General features: G+C 40.4%; 1 protein-coding gene and 1 long non-coding RNA gene across 2 annotated transcripts; both read right to left on the bottom strand.

The window, feature by feature from the left end:
- Window positions 1-12,768: 12,768 nt before the first annotated feature.
- tmem275a (transmembrane protein 275a) lies at window positions 12,769-16,866 on the bottom strand. The gene is made up of 2 exons (XM_041896225.2): window positions 16,364-16,866; window positions 12,769-15,295 (listed from the first exon to the last, which is right to left on the bottom strand). The coding sequence occupies exon 2, from the start codon at window positions 15,148-15,150 to the stop codon at window positions 14,533-14,535; it is 618 nt and encodes a 205-aa protein (XP_041752159.1). The 5' UTR covers window positions 15,151-15,295; window positions 16,364-16,866; the 3' UTR covers window positions 12,769-14,532.
- Window positions 16,867-21,831: 4,965 nt separating this feature from the next.
- LOC123492389 lies at window positions 21,832-22,844 on the bottom strand. Its single transcript, XR_006661758.1, has 3 exons — window positions 22,776-22,844; window positions 22,600-22,674; window positions 21,832-21,915 (listed from the first exon to the last, which is right to left on the bottom strand). It is a non-coding gene; the product is annotated as an uncharacterized LOC123492389 (long non-coding RNA).
- Between the last annotated feature and the right edge of the window lie 1,296 nt (window positions 22,845-24,140).

The following is a 24,140-nucleotide window of genomic DNA, read 5'->3' on the forward strand; positions in this document are numbered from 1 at the left end:
TCCAGTGTGTCAAATTATGTCGACTCTCCAGTAATGGATAAGAAGTGATTTCCTCAGAGAACATTAACAGTCTAATTCCCCTTCAGTCAGTCATCACCTCATCACCTTAAGGAGATGCTTTACAGATAGCCAGTGTTGCAGTGCATCTAAGTCTAGGATATAATCACAGCTTTTACCAGTCTGCATCCCAACATGGGCCCTTGGTCAAAAGTAGTGCACTACATAGGGAATAGGGTGTCATTTGGGACACATTATGTACCATGTTTTTGGTCATGGGCCATAAAGTAGGAGACTCTGCGAGGGTAGGGGTTGAGGTGACGGAGTTCACTTTAGATTGTCTGAAGGTACAGTGAGGGAAAAAGGTATTTGATCCCCTGCTGATTTTGTACGTTTGCCCACTGACAAAGAAATGATCAGTCTATAATTTTAATGGTAGGTTTATTTGAACAGTGAGAGACAAAATAACAACAAAAAAATCCAGAAAAACGCATGTCAAAATTGTTATATATTGATTTGCATTTTAATGAGGGAAATAATCGTTGCCAAATTTGCTTTTTTTAAGGATAAAGCTATGGTGAAAAGCCTGGGAAAAAGACTTGCTGGCACGAAAATAGGCATGAATGATCAGTTCCCGAAGGAGATTGTAGAAAGGCGCAAAGTTCTGTATCCAATCTTCAAGGAAAACAGATTAAAAGGGAAACGTGTTGCACTAGTGGTGGATAAATTATATATTGACAACCAAATGTTCAGAGACACAAAGACTACTCCATGGCTATTCTAAAAGTTGTAATAGAGGAGTCAAATATTGGAGCACCTGATACTAGCAATGATAGGGATTCTAATATTAAATAACATTTATAGTAAGTATAGTATTTTATAAATGGATAAAACGATATAACAAGCAGAATAATACATCTTTAAATACAAATAATTAGAACATGGCTTTTTGGCGGGAGGTTGTTGTTTTGGCGGATGGTTGTTGTGGTTGGTCCTGTGTTCTCTCTGGCGTCCTTTCCCCCTTGCGGCAGATGTGGATGCGGGTGCGTTTGCACGCTCGGCCCATTTCTTCCGCAGTCAACCATGTGGTGTGCATTTTTGTGTTTGAAAAGGTGCGGCGTTAAGTGAGTGAGAGGGGAAATGGTTGCATATCCCAGAGCCGACCGGGGGTCTATGAGCAGGGGTAGTGAGAGAGAGAGCTTTCAATTTTGTGTAGATGAGGGATATACATTTTTAAATATAGTATACATCTAATTATTCATTGTCTTATCATGATGGAAAGATCCCTAACCCTATTGTCACGATCGTTGACACATGATGAAGCGGACCAAGGCGCAGCGTTGAAGGTGAACATATTATTTATTTACAATGATCACACGATCAAAACAACAACGATAACGTGACGTCTACGGTATAACACAAACCAAATCAGAACAAGATCCCACAAAGAATAGCTGAAAACAGCCTACCTAAGTATGGCTCCCAATCAGAGACAACGAGCAACAGCTGCCTCTGATTGGGAACCACCCTGACCAACATAGATCTATATGATCTAGAACAAAACCCAAAACATAGAAAATCCACACCCTGGCTCAACATTTCAGAGTCCCCAGAGCCAGGGCGTGACACCTATAACCTGGACACCCACCTGAGCGACCCATACACCAAAGAGAAGTTCCCATCTATTTTATGGACCTGCTGTGAATATGCAGCCTAAACAGAGAAATAAATGCGGTCAGAGACCTACTTGAGCAGCACCGCCCCCTGAGCCTGCCTGGCAGGGTTGGTCCTACAAAGCCAGAGCCCCCTGATGGGAGAGCATAATATACAAGGAAATTCTCAAAGCTGCTAATGAGAACCTTGACGACCTTTTACCTAGCCGGTGGGGATTCCGGTGGGGTACGCCCACCCAGGTAGTGGCAGTGCTGGCAACACTGGCTGCAGTAACCCATGGGGAGGGGGTCACACTCGGACAATCAGAGAGGGGGTTTATCATTGTGGCCCAGGTGGCACAAAATAATCAAAGGTCTGACCTCATGGAGATGCTTGGGAAAATGGTTACAACAGGGGATCAGAGTGTTTGTGTCTCAGGTGAAGAGGGTGGATCTGATCTCCATCACCTAGGACTTGACATAGATTAAGTAGATTAATCAAATCTCACATTGTTATCAATTTCTGCTCAATCTGCATGCTTTCTCAATCAGCTTTAACTGTATGTGCACTCGTAGATCAAGTTATTTCTCGAGTTGGGCTCTGGGATATAACAGCCGTTGAGTATCGGATTTTATGGTGGATTGTGGAGGAGGGGGGTTGAGTGTGTTGGAGTATGTGAGTATGTGCGTGTGTGCTTGTCTGGCATCTGTTGTGGGGGGTGGGGATGTTGGGGGGGTATGGGATGGACCGCGGGAATTATTTGCTAGGATAATAATTGCTTGTCAATGAATTAAATGTAATACAATGGCAATCCGGGTTATATGTTAGAATCCTATGCGTGAACTGCCGACATTATTACGCATATTAATTGATAATGATGGAAAATAGGATATGCATAATTTAAAAAATAATAATAGTTATATAGATATATATATATATAGAGAGAGAGGTGAAAGCATTGGAAATGCTTTTGGCGGTTAATCTGCTTCTGTTTTGTGGGTGGCACTGTGTGCTGTTTTCGATGGATGGGTCCTGGCCTCTCGGGGCCTTAGGGATACGGAGGGACGTGGGTGGGATGCTGATCACTGGGATGACGGCTCAACTTGGGATGGGGAGGGGCTTTAGCAGGGGAATTAGTGGAGAACAATTGAAGGGTTACTCCGTAGCAATGCAAATATCACGGTACAGCTATATGGACACTCAATCATTACGCTATTTTTTATTGGTAAATTTACAAACATATATAATGATAAATAGACTTGAAACTTATATCTCATTATGGTGTATGGTGAAATAAGTATAGCCAGTTATAATTGTAATGGCTTAGCTGATAATAACAAAAGAAGAACAATATTTACATGGCTCAAAGAGAAGGAATATAATATCTATTGTATACAGGAAACTCATTCAACAATTCGAGATGAAGTAGCGTGGAAAAAAGAATGGGGGGAATATACTTCTCCCATGGGCAAAGAAATTCAAAAGGGGTGATGATATTAATTAATAGTAATTTCGATCCGAATGTGCAAATTGTCCAAATAGATACGCAAGGTAGATGGATTATTTTAAATATGTTATTGGACCATAAACAGATATGGCTCATTAACCTTTACGGACCAAATAATGATGATCCACAATTCTTTGACAATATATATAATAAATTATCAAGCCTGCAAGCAACTCAAGACAATATTATTATGGTGGGGGATTATAATACTGTTATAAATAGCTCAATGGACCGAAAAGGAAATCACACCACAAACAATCACCCACATGCTCTTAAGGAAATTGTGAATGTCATGGATACATTAGAACTAGTAGATATATGGAGGCTTAAATATACTGATCTAGTGAGATATACATGGCGGAATCAAGCTAGTCGTCTTGACTTCTTTCTTATCTCATTCTCGTTGGCACCAAAAGTAAAAAAAAGTGTTGATAGGGGACAGAATGCGGTCGGACCATCATATAATAGGCATATACATTACTCTTACTGAATTTCCACATGGGCGAGGATATTGGAAATTTTATCAAAGCCTATTGGATGATAATTTATTTATAATTAGAACAAAGGAATTTATAACTGACTTTTTCCAACATAACATAGGTACAGCGAATCCCCTTATTGTATGGGACTTTAAATGTGCCTTTAGAGGCCATGCAATTCAGTACTCATCTCGAAAACAAAAGCAATTTAGGTCAAAAGAGTTTATACTAAGAAAGGAAATAGAAAGTCTAACAGAACAGATAGATGGCAATAAAAACTGTAACATAGAGGCTCAGAATAAATTAGAGGAAAAACAAAAATAAATGGAAAAACTTATTCAAGAAAGATCAAGTGTAATATATTATAAAAATAAAGCAAACTGGATGGAATATGGGGAAAAATGCACAAAATTATTTTTTAATCTTCAACATAGGAATGCTACCAAAAAGAACTTAATGAAACTGGTTACAATTGACGGAGTCACCCATAATTCACCAAATTATATTTTGAAGGAAGAAACAAAGTACTTTAAGCATATGTTTTCTTTTCAGTCGCCTCCATCTCCTCTAACTGAAGCTAATTGTAGAGCTTTTTTTTCTATTGATAATGCAAATTAACAGCCACACAGAAAGACTCATGTGAAGGTGAAATTACAGAGGAGGAACTTCTGGATGCAATTAAAGACTTTAAGTCCGGGAAAACTCCAGGGTTGGATGGCATACCAATCGAGGTATACCAAACCTTTTTTGATATACTAAGAGGACCGTTATTAGCATGTTTTAACCACTCCTATGTAAATGGTAGATTATCTGACACTCAAGAAGAAGGTCTGATCTCATTATTACTGAAACAGGATACAAGTGGAAAATATAAAGATCCTGTCCATTTACAAAATTGGAGGCCCCTTACACTTCAGTGTTGTGATGCAAAAATCCTAGCAAAATGTATAGCGCATAGAATTAAAAAGGTATTGTCGGATATTATTCATTCTAAATAGACAGGTTTTTTCACTTGGAAGATACATTGGAGATAATATAAGGCAAGTATTGGAAACAATAGAACACTATGGAAAATATGGGAAACCAGGCCTGCTATTCATAGCAGACTTCGAAAAGGCATTTGATAAAGTTCGACTGGGGTTTATATATAAATGCCTGGAGCATTTCAATTTTGGAGAATCTCTTATAAAATGGGTCAAAATCATGTATAGTAACCCTAGGTGTAAAATAGTAAATAATGGCTATTTCTCAGAAAGTTTTAAACTGTCAAGAGGAGTGAAACAAGGTTGTCCACTATCGGCATATCTATTTATTGTGGCCATCAAGATGTTAGCTATTAAAATCAGATCCAATAATAATATCAGAGGATTAGAAATACAGGGCTTAAAAAAAAAGGTGTCATTGTACGCAGATGATTCATGTTTTCTTTTAGATCCACAACTAGAATCCCTCCACAGCCTCATAGAGGATCTAGATACATTTTCTAACCTCTCTGGATTAAAACCAAATTATGACAAATGTACTATATTACGTATTGGATCACTAAAAATACAATTTTTACATTACCATGTAGTTTACCAATAAAATGGTCTGATGGTGATGTGGATATACTCGAATACATATCCCAAAGGAAATAAATGATCTCACTTCAATACATTTTATAGAAAGTTAGCAAAAATAGATAAGATCTTACTACCATGGAAAGGAAAATACCTGTCAATTTGTGGAAAAATCACCCTGATTAACTCTTTAGTATTATCCCAGTTTACCTATTTGCTTATGGTCTTGCCTACGCCTAGCAAACAGTTTTTTAAATTATATGAGAAAAAAATATTCAATTTTATTTGGAACGGCAAGCCAGACAAAATTAAAAGAGCATATTTATATAATGAATATGAATTTGGAGGACATAAATTATTAAATATTAAAGCATTAGACCTATCACTAAAATCTTCAGTCATCCAAAAGTTATAGTTAAATCCGAACTGGTTCTCAAGCAAATTAGTAAGATTGTCTCACCCACTGTTCAAGAAAGGCCTTTTTCCCTTTATTCAGATTACAACCTCTCACTTTCAGTTATTTGAAAAGGAAATAATCTCCCAAATGTCACTATTTCTAAAACAAGCCATAGAAAGTTGGTTGCAATTTCAATTTCATCCTCCAGAAACGACAGAACAAATAATGCAACAAATATTGTGGTTAAATTCAAATATACTAATTGACAAAAAACCTTTATTTTTTGACAGAATGTTTAAAAAAGGTATAATCTTCGTAAATGATATCATCGGTAGGACTGGTGGAGTTATGTCGCACATGCAGCTAACAAAAACATATGGAAATGTCTGCTCTACCCAAAATTACAACCAAATAATTGCAGCCTTACCGCAAAAGTGGAAGAGGAAAGTTGAAGGGGGAGAAAGTAAGGAACTTGTCTGTCGGCCTTGCATTAAAGAACATAATTGGTTAAGGAAAACTGTGATAAATAAAAAAGTATATCAGTTTCACTTAAGGACCAAAGGATTGGCAGCCGTCCCATATAGATTGCAAAATAGTTGGGAAGAGATCTTTGACGTACCGATCCCATGGCATAGTGTTTATGAACTGACACGCAAAAACGACACCGGATTCAAAAATTAGAATCTTTCAATTTAAATTATTATATAACATTCTTGCTACCAATATAATGTTATTTATATGGGGATACAATCTTCCCAGCTCTGCAGATTTTGCTGTGAAGAGACAGAATCATTAGATCATTTGTTTTGGTTCTGTCCATTTGTAGCTTGTTTTTGGACACAGGTCCAGGAATGGCTAAAGGATTGCAATATTTACCTGGAACTAACCTTGCAGATAGCATTACTGGGTGATCTGAAAAGTCATAGTCAATCAATCAATAATATAATAATACTTTTAGCAAAAATGTTTATTTTTAATTCACAATCTGTAGAAGCAATGAGAATAGAAAGGTTCAGAACTTTTGTAAAACATCACAGTACGGTTGAAATATATATGCAAATAGAAATCCTATATGGATGGTGTTAAGAGATAGATGGGAGGTATTGAATAGAGTTGAAGGATGGGACTAATAACAAATAACAACAAATAATAACAAAGATAGCTAATAATGTAAGCATACTGTGTCCATAATAAGTATATAGGTTGTATGTTGGGAGCTTTTGGGAAAGAGCACAGTTAGAAAGATATGGCATTTAGAAGCAAACCGGATGGACATCATGAAAATGATCGGAGAGGTTGAGAGTAGAAGAAGTTCAGGAGCAAAAAAAAATAAATAAAATAAAATATACATATATATATATATATATATAATAGAATTATTGTAAGATTAACTCTGTCCATAAGGTGTAGATAGTAAGTATAGACCGGAAGTAAATAATAAATATAATAAGTAGAGGCCTGGGCGTTGTTGTTCACTAATTTACTCCAAGTAGGGAAAGGATGGTGGGGTTGAAAAGTAATAAAGGGGAATATATATATAAAAAATAAAAAAAAACATGGGGGATTGGAAGTGATGCAGACAATTACATTGTTAGAAGATACAATCTATCTGCAATATTAAGCTGATCCATTCCCCCCAAAAAAAAGAAATGATCAGTCTATAATTTTAATGGTAGGTTTATTTGAACAGTGAGAGACAAAATAACAACAAAAAAATCCAGAAAAACGCATGTCAAAAATGTTATATATTGATTTGCATTTTAATGAGGGAAATAAATATTTGATCTCAACCAGAAAGATTTCTGGCTCCCAGGTGTCTTTTATACAGGTAACGAGCTGAGATTAGGAGCACACTCTTAAAGGGAGTTCTCCTAATCTCAGCTTGTTACCTGTATAAAAGACACCTGTCCACAGAAGCAATCAATCAGATTCCAAACTCTCCACCATGGCCAAGACCAAAGAGCTCTCCAAGGATGTCAGGGACAAGATTGTAGACCTACACAAGGCTGGAATGGGCTACAAGACCATCGCCAAGCAGCTTGGTGAGAAGGTGACAACAGTTGGTGCGATTATTCGCAAATGGAAGAAACACAAAAGAACTGTCAATCTCCCTCGGCCTGGGGCTCCATGCAAGATCTCACCTCGTGGAGTTGCAATGATCATGAGAACGGTGAGGAATCAGCCCAGAACTACACGGGAGGATCTTGTCAATGATCTCAAGGCAGCTGGGACCTTATTCACCAAGAAAACAATTTGTAACACACTACGCTGTGAAACTCTGAAATCCTGCAGCGCCCGCAAGGTCCCCCTGCTCAAGCAAGCACATATACAGGCCTGTCTGAAGTTTGCCAATGATCATCTGAATGATTCAGAGGAGAACTGGGTGAAAGTGTTGTGGTCAGATGAGACCAAAATCAAGCTCTTTGGCATCAACTCAACTCGCCGTGTTTGGAGGAGGAGGAATGCTGCCTATGACCCCAAGAACACCATCCCCACCGTCAAACATGGAGGTGGAAACATTATGCTTTGGGGGTGTTTTTCTGCTAAGGGGACAGGACAACTTCACCGCATCAAAGGGACAATGGACGGAGCCATGTACCGTCAAATCTTGGGTGAGAACCTCCTTCCCTCAGCCAGGGCATTGAAAATGGGTCGTGGATGGGTATTCCAGCATGACAATGACCCAAAACACACGGCCAAGGCAACAAAGGAGTGGCTCAAGAAGAAGCACATTAAGGTCCTTTTTTCCCGCACTGTATTTCCATAAGTAGGCCAAACCCCATAGGTGACACATGCTGTATTATTGGTTTCTGGTATGACTTTTTAAACATTGGCCAATATACACATTGGAGATGATACCAGTGGAACCATAGTGGATAGGTTGAATTTAAGGAGCAAGTTTATAGAAACGTCCAATGTTCAATCCTCTTCCTTCAGCCAATCATTGCTCGTTCAGCATTTTGGTCCTGTCTTTAACAGTAGGCTACAATTTATCACAGGGATCATCAACTAGATTCAGCCGCATGCCAATTTTTCATGACATGAGCGGATGGTCAGGGGGCCAGAACATAATTACAAATAATTTGTAGTCTGCAAATTGACTGCAAGAAGCCCAAACAGGTATAACTTTTGGCTAAAACATATTAGTTAAAACTTTGCTTACATTTAGATAGGTGCTTACAATTGTCCTATTTCACACGTACATTTGTGATTTGGACATGTGTTGTTTGCATATTCCACTCCCCCTGAGAGCGGTGTCAGAGACAGGGATCAGCCATTATTGACAGCAACCCTGGAGCAATTAAGTTTAAGTGACTTGCTCAATGGAACATCTACCCATTTTTCACCTAGTCGGCTCAGGGATCTGAACCAGCAATCTTTCAGTTACTGGCCCAATGCTCCTAACCGCTAGGCTACCTGCCGCCCATTTGTATACGATCACACACGTACAGTGGGGAGAACAAGAATTTGATACACTGCCGATTTTGCAGGTTTTCCTACTTACAAAGCATGTAGAGGTCTGTCATTTTTATCATTTTTATCTTCAACTGTGAGAGACGGAATCTAAAACAAAAATCCAGAAAATCACATTGTATGAGTTTTAAGTAATTAATTTGCATTTTATTGCATGACATAAGTATTTGATCACCTACCAACCAGTAAGAATTCCGGCTCTCACAGACCTGTTAGTTTTTCTTTAAGAAGCCCTCCTGTTCTCCACTCTTTACCTGAATTAACTGCACCTGTTTGAACTCGTTACCTGTATAAAAGACACCTGTCCACACACTCAATCAAACAGACTCCAACCTCTCCACAATGGCCAAGACCAGAGAGCTGTGTAAGGACATCAGGGATAAAATTGTAGACCTGCACAAGGATGGGATGGGCTACAGGACAATAGGCAAGCAGCTTGGTGAGAAGGCAACAACTGTTGGCGCAATTATTAGAAAATGGAAGAAGTTCAAGATGACGGTCAATCACCCTCGGTCTGGGGCTCCATGCAAGATCTCACCTCGTGGGGCATCAATGATCATGAGGAAGGTGAGGGATCAGTCCAGAACTACACGGCAGGACCTGGTCAATGACCTGAAGAGAGCTGGGACCACAGTCTCAAAGAAAACCATTAGTAACACACTACGCCGTCATGGATTAAAATCCTGCAGCGCACGCAAGGTCCCCCTGCTCAAGCCAGTGCATGTCCAGGCCCGTCTGAAGTTTGCCAATGACCATCTGGATGATCCAGAGGAGGAATGGGAGAAGGTCATGTGGTCTGATGAGACAAAAATAGAGCTTTTTGGTCTAAACTCCACTCGCCGTGTTTGGAGGAAGAAGAAGGATGAGTACAACCCCAAAAACACAATCCCAACCGTGAAGCATGGAGGTGGAAACATCATTCTTTGGGGATGCTTTTCTGCAAAGGGGACAGGACGACTGCACCGTATTGAGGAGAGGATGGATGGGGCCATGTATCGCGAGATCTTGGCCAACAACCTCCTTCCCTCAGTAAGAGCATTGAAGATGGGTCGTGGCTGGGTCTTCCAGCATGACAACGACCCGAAACACACAGCCAGGGCAACTAAGGATTGGCTCCGTAAGAAGCATCTCAAGGTCCTGGAGTGGCCTAGCCAGTCTCCAGGCCTGAACCCAATAGAAAATCTTTGGAGGGAGCTGAAAGTGCGTATTACCCAGCGACAGCCCAGAAACCTGAAGGATCTGGAGAAGGTCTGTATGGAGGAGTGGGACAAAATCCCTGCTGCAGTGTGTGCAAACCTGGTCAAGACCTACAGGAAACATATGATCTTTGTAATTGCAAACAAAGGTTTCTGTACCAAATATTAAGTTTTGCTTTTCTGATGTATCAAATACTTATGTCATGCAATATAATGCAAATTAATTACTTAAAAATCATACAATGTGATTTTCTGGATTTTTGTTTTAGATTCCATTCCTCACAGTTGAAGTGTACATATGACAAAAATTACAGACCTCTACATGCTTTGTAAGTAGGAAAACCTGCAAAATCGACAGTGTATCAAATACTTGTTCTCCCCACTGTATATCTCTATGTGTGGTAATACTTTGGAACTGATTTCCAAAATTAAAATAACTTGTAGCTTATTTGCTGGTGTTTTTACAGTATTTTATGACCAAGAATAAAATAAATAGACACAACATTTACTTTTTAAATATTTTTGCTAAGAAAACTGGGGAGGGGGCAAATAAAATTACCCGCAGGCTGCCAGTTGGGGAACCCTGGTTTATCTTATCAAAAGCGACAGTTGATAGAAAGCCTAGGGGTAACTACAAATGAGGCTCATTATCACAGAGTGAAGTGTTGAAAATGGGGAAGACTAACTGCTCTTTGAAGTGGTTCTGATAGGGCCAAATCAGCCGAATCCACTTATCAGTGCAGCGGCTATAGCTTACTCGGAAAGTAGGCCATTCAAAAGCCCATGCAGCATCCGAAAGGGCTTCATTCAAAATGTATCTACAACAAGGTCTCCTTATAAACAATTAATACCACAAGATGGTAATCAATGTAATCTTGGTGTGATTTGTGAAATCTATTGAGATAAGCAACTACTTTGTTGTTTAAGCAGTGGTTACTGATGAAAACATGCTATGAATGATTGGGACATAAGACCCCCTGTGCTTTAGTGCAAAAATAGACACGTTGCTAACATGTATGCAACATCAGACATGATCATTATCACTATGTCAGAGATCCTGTGCAAGTGCATCATAGCATACATTTATGTGCTAGAAAGTTTGTCGCACTGTCACACCCACTTTCATTTAGTCTGCATAGTGACACACACAAACACGTCTTATGCTCTGCTGACATCTACTGGCTCTATTGGACATTACACTGTTACACAACTTGAGCACAAAGGACCAATAAGGAAGCACTACCATCCTCTGGTGGTAGTCAGTATACATGCAGGCAGACCTAGAACGAGGGGAAGCCATATTGGTCTCAAACACAGCTATAGAGCCCGTGTCTACCTATGACTCTGGTTCAAAATGTCAGTGATACTAGCATGACACCTGGGCAGAATCTTGCATAGAGATATTGTACTTTCTCAATGGAATCTTACTGAAATATATTAGGATGTCAAAATGTCACTATGGACGCTACTTCATGTTTACTGTTGAAGCAGTAGAATACTGGTTTCAGTTGACATTCGAAAGAAATGTTTCCAGGCTGATGACACAAGTATTTTGCTCACCATTCTTGATGGAAATGTTCTGTGCTCTTTTAGATGTTTAGTCGCTCTTTCCTTCTCTGAGGGTTGATGCTATTGGCCAACCTGGTACCGCGAGGGTGACTCTTTGCAGACGCGGCCTCAGCCTCTTCATCTTTTACATAATCTACATCAGGGGTACTCAACTCTTACCCTACGAGGTCCGGAGCCTGCTGGTTTTTTGTTCTACCTGATAATGAATTGCACACACCTGGTGTCCCAGGTCTAAATCAGTCCCTGATTAGAGGGGAACAATGAAAAAATGCAGTGGATCTGGCTTTGAGGTCTAGAGTTGAGTTTGAGGGATCTACATGATAGGAGTGATCCTGTTGTTTGGTGTGGACCCTTTGGTGTTCAGTTTGTTCAGTGTGTTCAGTTTAAACAAACAGCTGAGGAAGCTCTGGAGACAGTTCTTAAAGTTCATCAGCAGGGGGAAGAGGAGAAAGGGCATGTGGTTGCCTCTCCCAAAAGACCAGCTCCCAAGTACAGCCAAGGTTTACAGACCAGAGGTGGTCAGAGGTGCCCTAGCATCTACAGTGGTCCCATCTCTGTGCTGTACCTTAACCAGACAGACGACCAAGACACTAAGGAAGAGGCTGGACCTGGACACACAGCTGGTTACAAAGACACAGTCATAGACAAAGACACAGTGTGTGACTGGACAGGTAGAGTCTGACAAGGATGTGAACCAGAAGGGACATGGAGATGTCTCCTCCTCAAGGAACCCCAAAGACAGTCTGAAAAGAGCCACCGTTCGTTCCACAGACAACCAGTCATCCCAGCAGAAGCAAGAACAGACGCAGCCGCAGGAACCGGTGACGTGCAAACAGCCACCACCTGTGCATCCATCAGAGGAATGTTTTTTTTGCACCTCTTTTGAGAAATATTTTCCCATGCAGTTTACTGCAACAAACTCTCTTTGTGATCCATTTTATATGAACATTTATTTTTATTGATCTTTTTAGTAGTATCACATGTATTGTTATCAAAAAATAATACATTGTTAAAGATGCTATCAAAACAGAATACATTTTCAAATACATGGCCAACATTGATAGTTTACATACATCTTGACACTACACATTTACAACAAGCCCACTCCCTGGACATATGAATCATGCTCATATGTCATTCCTCAAACTCTAAACGTTAAACTATTACTTTTCTCTTTTCCTTAGGGGAAGTTGTTGGCTTAAAATATATATTACTTTCCAAAGACATTATCCACTTCTTGAGATTCACATGGAAAATTAGGAGAAGTCATGCAAAATTTACTGTATGGCAAGTTTGTTTCCAAACTAAATGACAATGTTGACCAAATATTGGGGTAAATGAAGAAGAAATGTTGAAATATCATCCTCCAAACTGTTTTCTGCTGACAATGCCATTATGCACAATAAAATAGCCCTCATTTGTTTGATCTTGAGATCTCAGTCTAAGGCAGCATTACTTTCAAAGTTACTCTGGTATAGCCTGGTCACATACTATGTATGCTGTAGCCAACACTTCTATCGCACAGGGACCAGGCTAGAATGTGTGTATTATTGGTCACTTCAATTTAGAATCGGTGTAGAAATTGTCACAGTGGTAAAAAATAAAAGATAATCGGGGAGGGGGTTTGACTTTCTCACATGAAATACAAATATTAGGCTATGTCAAAATACTTGGCTGGGACATGGTAAACTCTATTTGTTTATTCTGTATACAAAATCAAAGCATGTTCAATAATAAAGCAGTTGATGATGCCCATGTTAGACATAGGGCTATACTTAAAGGAAAATGTCAAACATTTTCTACTTCATATTCATCATGTCCAGCACTACCCCAACATCAATGTATGTGAAAATGGCGCATTTCTATGTTTGTAGTAAAAAGATCTGATTCCAAAAAAACAAAATCACTTGCGACCCAGTTTTGGCCTGCGGGCTACCTGTTGCAAACCCCTGGTGTAGACTGTAGATCATCCATAATATGTTTTGTCTGTAGAAACAATTGAGGAAAACTTAATGTGAAGAAATTAATATTAGTCCTCTGTTGCTGATCCTTTCAGTTGAGATTATATTGCAAAGGAACCTTGCGACCCCATCTTTGCATCTAATTTAAGACCAAAGCAGCACATATTGTAATGTCAAACGTCACTGTAGGCATTTCAATGATAGCATTAAACTCGTTGCCATTTCGTTTCAAACCTTTCAGTTCTGGCCCCCCCCAAAAAAAGGTTGCTTCAGAGTAATCAGCTGAAATGTCGAGCACAGAGGTCCAGACGGTCAAAGAAAAGGGACACATCGCTTTGAGTTTTACCCCTCAGGAATGCCACACAGAAAACGCTTCAATTCTCTCATTCTGCTTTCCGGTTAGACACTGCTTATAATAATGCCCCATGAATGTTAAGAGAGGGTTCTAAAGAGAACAGTTCTGAGGAGGTAGGAACATCAATTCCAACGGAACCATCATCCACGTTCTTTCAACATTGGATTGCATGCTAATCACTGGTTGGCTGCTGGACAAAACAAAAACAAAAGCAATAAAACTCTGTTGATAGCTTGTCATAAACATGAAAAATGGCACTTCACAAAATGGCTAGACACACTGAAACACTGTCTGAATACCATCCATCGTAGTTCATATTTACATAGTTTTGCATCAGTCCCCTGGGGCAGGAGGCTCTTGCTACAGTGTGTTAGTCAGGGCTGTGTTAGGTGGCCACATCATCACGTGGCAGGTTGAGCCTCACAGCCCCTCCCCCAGCCGAGGAGACGGAGTAGTAGGCCGTGGCGGAGGTGGGGCCATTGGTCTCCATGGTGAAGAGCTTGCAGGTCCCTGGGGGGGCAGGGTCAGGAGGAGCATCCCGCTCGGGGCTGGACGCCCGGGATGACCCCGGTGAGGCCGAGGGGCTGAGCTGTACTGCCGTGGTGTCCTGCAACGTGTGCTCACTCGTCTCGATCTCAAACGTCGCTCCCCCGGCTAAACCTCCGCGCCCCATCATCCCCATGCTCCTCCCGCCCACCTTAGACCTCCGGGAGCCCTGGGCGGGGGGCAGGCGGCTGCAGACACAGCACGCTCCGAAGAAAGAGAAGGCCACCAGGAGCAGGATGGGCCCTATGATGATGGGAGGGTTGGCAGAGGGCACCAGGGTGCTGAAGGCGAATGCCCCCACCAGGGTGATGTTGATACCTGCCAGCATGATGCACAGGCCGCACGCGCAGCACAACGCCGGAGAGGGCAGGCCATGGGGGCGGGACTTCCTCTTCTTCTTCTTTGGTTCCTGCTTCTTGGGCACAGGAGTGCTAGAGCTCCTGTCAGTGACGACCATCTCTTCTTCTGCACCTCAATGCTGCTTTCTCTCTCCGTCTTTCCTCTCTCTCTATCTATCGTTCAGCCAGGACTGTTCCCCTTGGCAACAGACCACCGAGAGAGGCCATGGCTGTGCTGGTTGATTGTTCACAGTGTGAAAGCACCTGAATCAGAGTAGGAAATATAAATGATGAAGCTACATGTGTTTTCAGTTATACAAGATTCCAGGGGGAAAATAACAGACAAGGACAAACATGCAGAACTCATGTTCAATGATGGTTGTAATTCATACCCCACAGTGATTCAATTATGATTGTAGTTTATGTATGACATTATTATGATAATTCTAGCCTTGGTCTGAGCACTAAAACACAATTAGAATGCTATCAAGAGGCCCATCAAGAGACCTTGGTGAGGAAGCTCATGTCGTGCTTCACTTGACCAAGGCTCCGGCTCATATAACACTAAATACTCCCCCGCAACTCCTCCAGTTCACACATTTCATTATTGGGTCTGCTTCACTGCACATTACACTTTCAACAACATAGATAACATGTGACAAACCTCTACGCTAATGGTAAACCATCAGTTGCTGGAGCCATGTACACATGGCTGAATATTTATTGTTGAGGAATAGCTAAAAGTATAATATGTGTATTGTGGGAAATAATAAACATTGAAATGAAAGGTTATGCTGTGTGCATGGGTGCGGAAGAGGTGGCAAGGTATTGGCAAGGATTTGATTGACCAGTGACTAAATGATCAATGAACTTGGGAAAGGACAGCCTAGTCTACATACCAATATTACCTATTAAAATTATGATCATACTGAATGAATACATTATGACTTGTCTTTTGAAGTATTTTAGATAGATATGCTATAAAATATACAATATTGTGTGTAAATGTACTAAACAGTGACTGCATTCATTCATGCAAGGCTGGTGGGTGAATAAGGTTTAATTTGCTGAGTAGCAACCAGAAACGATACCATTGTCATTCATCATCACACATACACCTCCTAAAAGGAAGCAATCTGTTATAAACCGCATAATGGTTATTTTAGTTATGTAGCCTATTGCTGCAGGAAAATGAAATGGCATGTTTGGTATAGCCTATCTGAGCTTGGGCATTTAGCATTTTTGTAGAATGCGCACAGGCATCAAATTCATCCTTGTACTGAACTGTTGCATATAACGTTGAAATTAATTGATTTCAGAGGTTCATCTTACCTTCTGTGCTGATGTTCAGAATACTTGAAGATTCCTGTAGAATCAACATACATCTCCAATACGCATTTTCATACCGAATCCCATTCGCATACGGATGGTCAGGTTGGAACTACGTTTATATGCGGAAGGGTTGATTTTCAGATTGAGCACCTCATAGTGAGCCAATCAATAGTAAATATTACAACCATGGCCGGTCGACGTAGTGTAGGGCATCTGTGAGAGAGGCTCATTCAGGTGAAGGCATTAGTCTTGTTGTGTCCACGTGACTGTGCAGTCGGATACACGAAGCCTATACAATTATAGGCTACATAAACCTCTCTTATATAAGACCTGTCCAAATATTGTCATCTTCTTAACTCAATAGGTGCTCTTCAGAGAAAAGGATGAGCGCGTTTCCATAATCCCGCCAGTTTTGTGATTGACAACACTCATGTTTTTGCTGGGGTATATAACAGGTAGGTAGGTCCAATCCAGTTGTTTGCACAGTGCCTCGAGACGTCCCCCTCTCCTCACTGGGTACCACAATACTTACGTGTGATAGTGAGTGACACCACTATGATATACACCGCTCCACGTGGTGTACTGGCGGGGAGGGGTGGGTGTTTGATGAAAGAGCATTGGGGGGAGGCTAGCGGACTCCGTGGACAGCTCCCGGTGCTTGAACAATCTATGCAAAGCTAATACATTATTTAACATATTGCAAGTAGGCTAGTCTTCATTTGTTGATTATCTTGATACTGCATGAACAAATAAACATGGTCCTAGATCAGTGGCATATATTCCTGGATGCCAAGGGAAGCTAGGCTTCCCCAAAAAATGACCAAGAAAAAAAAAGAAACACAAAATAATGTATTTTTCTTCTTTCTGTTTTCAAAAAAGTGTCAAGTGAAGCCAGTTTGGATTTGGCTTCACACCAATCACACATTAGAAGCCAAACGTCACTGACAGAAAACTTGAATTGTTGCATCTCATTGTGTTGTTGTCCTCCTGTGGTTAGCTAGCTACCTAAAATCGTGCACCATCATGTTTAGCTTACATTGATTGGACAAAATAGTTTTTGGTATCTTTTAGTTGTCACTGTATTAGACCAAGCATAGGTGATTAGATTATGTTGAAATGGTGCTGGAATAGTGGAGGCAGCGCCTGTTTCCTTTGCGACTTGTGGTAACTCTCCGTGGTCCGAAAATGTCGGAAACATTAACTTGCTTGACCATACTCTGTAGGTCATGTAACTGTTTGTTACATGCAATATGGTTTGTGGACTTCACCGGACAGATGTTGCTCTCCGGTTTTGTGATGAAACTAAGCTGTGGTTGAATTTATTTTGCCACTGTGTCTTCTTATTGTCTTGGCATTAGGCCTATATATCACAGGGTCAAGGCATATGAACTAGCAGGTTATAGAGCAAACAACGCAATGATCAGGTTGTAATATGGCATTTTATTCCTGGCTTGGCTTTCCCTGTGATTTTACCCACGCACCACTACTGTCCTAGATCGGTTTGTGCTCTAGCCAACTCCATTGCTAATTGTTTGGCATGACAATGAGTAACAAGAAGTTGGCATGATAGCAGAAACAGACTGGCATTCAGGCTATGAACAAATGGGAAAAAACACTTATTCTTTCAAGCATTTGAATTCGAAACTAGCTACATCTGAAAACACATGCTCCCCAGAGAGAAAGTGTCCCCATGTAACCTCAAAAGACCAATAGCATTTACTCCATTACTGTTCACACCTTGAAATTGTATCTTATTTGACTATCTTTCAATCATACATGATACAATTTCGTAGGCATAGAGCAACATTGGAAACAAAGTCATTTCCATGTATTTGCATTGTTATTCAGTGAAAAGGGCACTGTAAAGGGAAGGTCCTGCATTTCAAATCAGTTGTAATTCTATACGGTGTAAGTTAGCCTTAATGAAACGTTATATATTCATCAGAGGGTTGGCTCTCCCAGGTCAGATAATAACTTCAGCAAGTCTCCTGTTATGAAATTACGTATTGAGGTACAATAGAGCTTACATGATGTAATTGTAAACTCCTATTTACAAAAAAGTTGTGGACTTAAAGATCCTCACAGCGAGACAAGAAGCCAACACAATACTGCATTCATTATTCAATTCCATGCTCAGAGCACACATCATGCTGTACATCTGAGCACTGTTTTTTCCCCACGCTACTACCCATGCAGCAGTCATTGCCTGGCTGAGCTCTCCTGAATATAAATGCATTTTGTTTCAATGCAGGGGTGCATTTTGGTGTGTGTATGTGCATGTGTGTGTGTGCGTGAGTGCATGTGTGTGTGTGTGCGTGAGTGTGTGTGTATGTGTGTATGTGTCTGCGTGTGTGAGTGTGTGCGTGCGTGTGTGCGTGCGTGCTCGTGGGGGGGGGGGTTTAGTCATAAGATGTGAGCGAGGATAAAATAAGTAATAATCGTGCTTCTCCCTACAGAGTCTGAGAGATATGTACAGTACCGGTTACATGATTTCATATGTGTTATTTCATAGTTTTGATATCTTCACTATTATCCTACAATGTAGAAAATAGTAAAAATTAAGAAAAATCCTTGAATGAGTAGGTGTGTCCAAACTTTTGACTGATAGTGTATATGTAAGGGCTCACTCATCAGGTTCTAATAGTCATAATCACCACTTTATTATTTCATTATCTTGTGTGATGAGCTGAGCTGAGTTACTATCCAGTAGTTGATTTTCCTTTGTTGATGTCAAATATAAACGTGAGGCAAATCACTTCAGGGAGGAACAAGTTACCTCTTTGCTCTTATATCTAACTAGTATATGCGTATATGATAATAATAATATAGCTAATTAAATAATACTGTTTATTCCTCTGGAGAGTTAAGAGAAGGCACACTATTTTGCTTCTGAATTGTACTGTGGATTTAAATTAACATCCGATTTACCAACTTGTGAAGTCCATTTGAGTCCAAGTGTGAGCAGGTGAGCAGGAGATACTGTATTTGTGCTGTCTGCTATAAAACAAATTTATGAGAGGTCTGGATCAGGGAGGGTCTGCTTGAACTTCCGCCTGGACAAGATGTCTGGCGGTCTGAGGATGTCCTGCAACAGAATAGTGGGGGTTTTAGGAGGGATGGCCAAGCTCATGGTAAATGATTTTTTTTGTTAGATATGTCTGAAATGTGCATGCATGCCCGTGTGTGTGTGTGTGGGGGGGGGGGGGGTGCGTGCGTGTCTAACTGGATCAGACATGCATGCCCTGCAAGGTTGATGAATGACAGAGTCAGATGACGAATTAAATCTGGGGTCTCGGTTACCATGGCAACAGCATCTGGGCACAACTTGATTGCTTGGTTATGACAAGGAATAGATGTCTCCTTCTCTTTACAGTACAGTATTTGTTCTTTGTACTGAACTGGTTCTGATACTTTTTTGTTTTTCTTTTTAATAGAAAGAATGCACATCAAATACACATAATCTATGAAAATATACATTTGTTAGATAGCAATGCTAATGGGTCACATGCTCAACCTAATTAAAAATATGTTTTCCCATCTCAAGGAGTAAAAAAAAAGATATACTATAGTAAGTGCCAATAAAGTGCCATTAGAGTAACAGTGTTGACATAACAGGGTTGAGGTTTTCATCTTAAGGGTGTGTTTGTAAATTCACTCTGGCTATCTACTCCGATTTCAGAGCACTCTTGTCTGAGTGTGCCAGAGCAGAGAATAACTGATTAATTTACAACACCGGTTGACAAAGCTCGGTTGAATATGGCCGGTGTCGGCAATAAAGCGTAATGAAATTGTTGCCAGCAGCACAATTACAGTCCCCAAAGCTCTGGATAACATGAAAACAGCCTAACCAGCTCTGCTAGGGTGAGTAAAATGGTCAGAGTGAGGTGTTCTCTCATTTGTGTCTGGAATTAGCTAGCAAGCTAGCCAACTTTAGCCAGTTAGCTTGGGTGCTTGACTGACGCTGTGAGGTCAGAACGCTCGGATCAACCCTATTCCTCGGCCAGAGCGTCAAGTGTGCGCTTTGAACGCTCCGAGAGCGAAACGCTCTGAATTTACTAACGGACAATCTGACAAAGCACAGAATTTACAAACACCCAGTGCGCACTCTGAGCGCACTCTGGCACTCCAGATTGAATTTACGAACACACCCTAAATCAACCATAAATCCCCTTGTGACAGGGCAATTCAATGCAAGCTTCACATATTTTATTTTTATTGTTGAAACATTTATAGCCTGTCTATCTATGGGTTTCTAGCCTGTCTATCTATGGGTAAAAGGGTTGATAGGTTATGCTCAGTTTTCCACCACAAAACACCAGAAAATGGCCAAAAAGAGTAGAAACGGCTCACCTGCTTTTAACTATTATATATTCAATGTTTCTTTTTTTTAAAGGAATAGTTTCACCATAATAAAATGAGAGTTCAGTTCAGGTAACAGGGTTGACCTTAAAAAGAGTGACAGACGTAAATTAATCACTTATCACATTAAATAAATAATCCTTAGAAATGAATTTGTCAAAGCAAAAACATATCTAGGGCTTAACAATGATGCTGAAAACATTCTGGGGTTAAGTGGGTTAAAATTTTCCTAGAAGTCGAAAGGACGTAAAAATGTAGATTTCTGGCACTATAGCAAGTCTTTTTTAATATTAAAAATCGGATTGATTGAATTTTCCATGTGGTTTATATTAAAGTGAACTTCATTTAATATAACAGGCTTTTAAAATTTGATATTGGTGCACAATTTCTACTTAAAATATCAAAGGGACGCAAAATGTACTCTATTCATTGAACAACCCTAATGTTGTATATGCTTCAATGCTTAACTTGTTTCCTTTTCTCAATCAACAGTAAGCGCTATATTCTTACTGTTGCCTTATGATTTAGAAGTAATACCTGTGTGTGTCCTCTGCTATTATCCTCACTGTTCATTATAGCAAAATGTTATCATGAGAAGGTCATGGTATTAGCAACACAAAGAAAGGTGAGTCTGCCAGTGACTCATCTCACAGACCAATCTCACAAACACATTACTCTAGAGTCTATATGATGCCATTAACATTCATCTGGTTCCAGCAGAGACTATCAAAAACATCTATGAACTGAGTGTGAGAGAAGCAGGCAGGCGCATAACAGCGTACTTTCAAGCAGGCTGCAATCCAAATCATTCCATTACTCTGGAGTGCCACTGAGTGGCTGGCTGCATCATCAGCTGATGTATGAAATAAAAACACTGATTACATTCACAACCCAAGAGATTCCCACACTGTGAAACTAAAATGTACATGTATATTTCAAATATGACAAAGTTTGTGTGAGTGTGTGTGTGTGTGTGTGTGTGTGTGTGTGTGTGTGTGTGTGTGTGTGTGTGTGTGTGTGTGTGTGTGTGTGTGTGTGTGTGCGTGTGTGTGCGTGTGTGTGTGCGTGTAAGTGTGTCCATCTGTCTGTCATGTCTCACCCCTCATCTGCGGAGGCCTCAGCAATTGGTCCGGCATCAACAAATGTCCCCATCGGGCTCTTAGAGCACTCCAGATTCAGCTGGCTCTGAGTCACTGTCAGAGAACGGAACACAACATCCTCTGGGTCACATTGAACAACAAGAGTATCTATGAAGCATACAGTTATAAAACCACTACCTGAAGTGAAATATGTGTGCATATTAATACAATGTGAATACAATATGCATTATCAGTTCATGCCTGTCTGAGAAATGACCACTTGTAAAGGGGGACAATCAATGCAACCTAATAAACACTACTGGCTATGCAGTGGTTTGGTTGGCCTTAGCTTTCTGTAGCTTATACAACGTAGTCTAGCTATCTCTCCACATCATTCTATTATAGAATAGACTAACTGCTATGGTAAGTGACTGTGGTGCCTGTGCAGCATCCTTCAGACACAGCTCTCTCCAGCCCAATTGCTGCTGTTCAAAGCAATCTCCATCTCATCAAAAAGTATAAAGGAGTGAGTGTGATGAGTATTCTCTAATGTAATGGGCATGCTCTTTCATCACACACTCTCCTGGTAGAGTTCATTATCATGTCCTATCTAACCCAGCCTGAAGAGTTATAAGGCCTTTTACTTAGAACTTAGAAATTGCCCTTTAGTTTTTAATGACGTTTTTATTCTATCCAATGAATTGTATGACTTCGAACTATAACTGACCCCAACACTGGTGACTACAGCAATTGAACCACAGAGACTAAAAACTACAAACATGGCCATCTGACGATTACCTTCTCGTTTCAGTGTCTCTGCAGGTTGCTCAGGGCCAGGAGGGTTGGCAGGCATAGGTTGCACTCTGAAGTTTCCTGTGCAGGGAAGGGGAAATTATGTTCACAAAAAAAGTTAAAAAATTCCTTGCAAATGGATTTCCTTGATGAAAAGAAAATGGGAGACATTGATAACTTACCCAAGGTGGGGAGAATGTTGTTAATGTTGATCCAGGCTCTTATGAAGGGGAAGACAGAGATGAGGAGGCTTGGAAAAGAAAGACAGGTATAAGCTACTAACTTTATTTCAAGTGTTTTTAATAAACATTTTGACTGATATGGATGTTTATGAGCAGTATGCTCTGTGTAAAACAAAAATGGGACAGATTCCCGTCTTGTGCAACTCAACTAAAAATGAGCTACCACATGATGGTTAGCCTACTGGTAGAAACAGCTGAGTTTTGGGTCTCATAAAAATGCACACAGCCTATTAACGTTTGTATACAATTATGTTCTGTTTCTTTAGTTTCTCCAATTCTCAAGATGTTCAGAAAAATAATGTTTTTTCATTTATTTTGCTTTTTTAAAATGTATTCTAATTGGATGTATTCACATACTCTTTTTTGATAAGTGGATTTGCCTTTACCAACTTTATTAGCCCAGACGCTCCTTCAGTCTCAGGAGTCCACTAGGACTTGTGAATGCATCTAAAAAGCTCCAGCTAACCTCAGGCAGGCAGGATGAACACACATATTGATTTCTGTTCTGAGCCACAGAGAGAGCTGCCATTAAACAGTGGCTGGTCCTGAGGGTGGCTGCGTGGCTGTGTGTGACGCATGTCTATGCTGCCAGAACATCTCACCAGTCGCCAGGCTGCAACAGGAGCGAAAAGCTCTTCGCAAAAAGACTGAGTTGGGTTCATTCAGTTCATAGCCACAGACATAGACATAGGCCACAGAGACATAGCCTACTTGGATTGTAGTTGTACTCTCAACCTGCACCTCAGGACATTTGGATTCTGCAGTGAATGGGAAAATCCCATCATGGCAAAGAAGGGGTTGTCTGTGTGCTTTATTTCTCCATACAAAATGTCTACAACTATTTGAGGAATTCATTACTACCATATTGTTTTGTTTAAAAGCAATACATTGTTATTTTATCACAAGGAAAATACCCTATAGTTTGGGATGACCATAAAACCAAAAATTGCAAATATTAGACATTGCAGCAGGCCTTGTACACCTGAGAAAGAATGGCCTCTTAGACCCATATGACACCTTAGGATAGAGATAAAAATGCTACCATTCCAACATTGCAGTATAAAATACAGTTGGTAATCGAAGATAGATGTACAGGTAACTGCCAAAATAAAGGAAACACTTTAATAAATGAGGGATACAAAGTAACCTATATTGAAAGCAGGTGCTTCCACACAGGTGTAGTTCCTGAGTTAATTAAGCAATTAACATCCCATCATGGTTAGGGTTATGATTAAAAATGCCCAATAGCCCATTATTTTGGCTACCATGGCTAGAAGACGAGATCTTAGTGACTTTGAAAGAGGG

This window comes from Coregonus clupeaformis, chromosome 14 (assembly GCF_020615455.1).
Source record: "Coregonus clupeaformis isolate EN_2021a chromosome 14, ASM2061545v1, whole genome shotgun sequence".
In the NCBI taxonomy this organism is placed as follows: domain Eukaryota; kingdom Metazoa; phylum Chordata; class Actinopteri; order Salmoniformes; family Salmonidae; genus Coregonus; species Coregonus clupeaformis.

Bases quoted from the DNA above. Each gene is read 5' to 3' on its own strand.
- tmem275a (XM_041896225.2), bottom strand. From the start codon at position 15,150: ATGGTCGTCACTGACAGGAGCTCTAGCACTCCTGTGCCCAAGAAGCAG.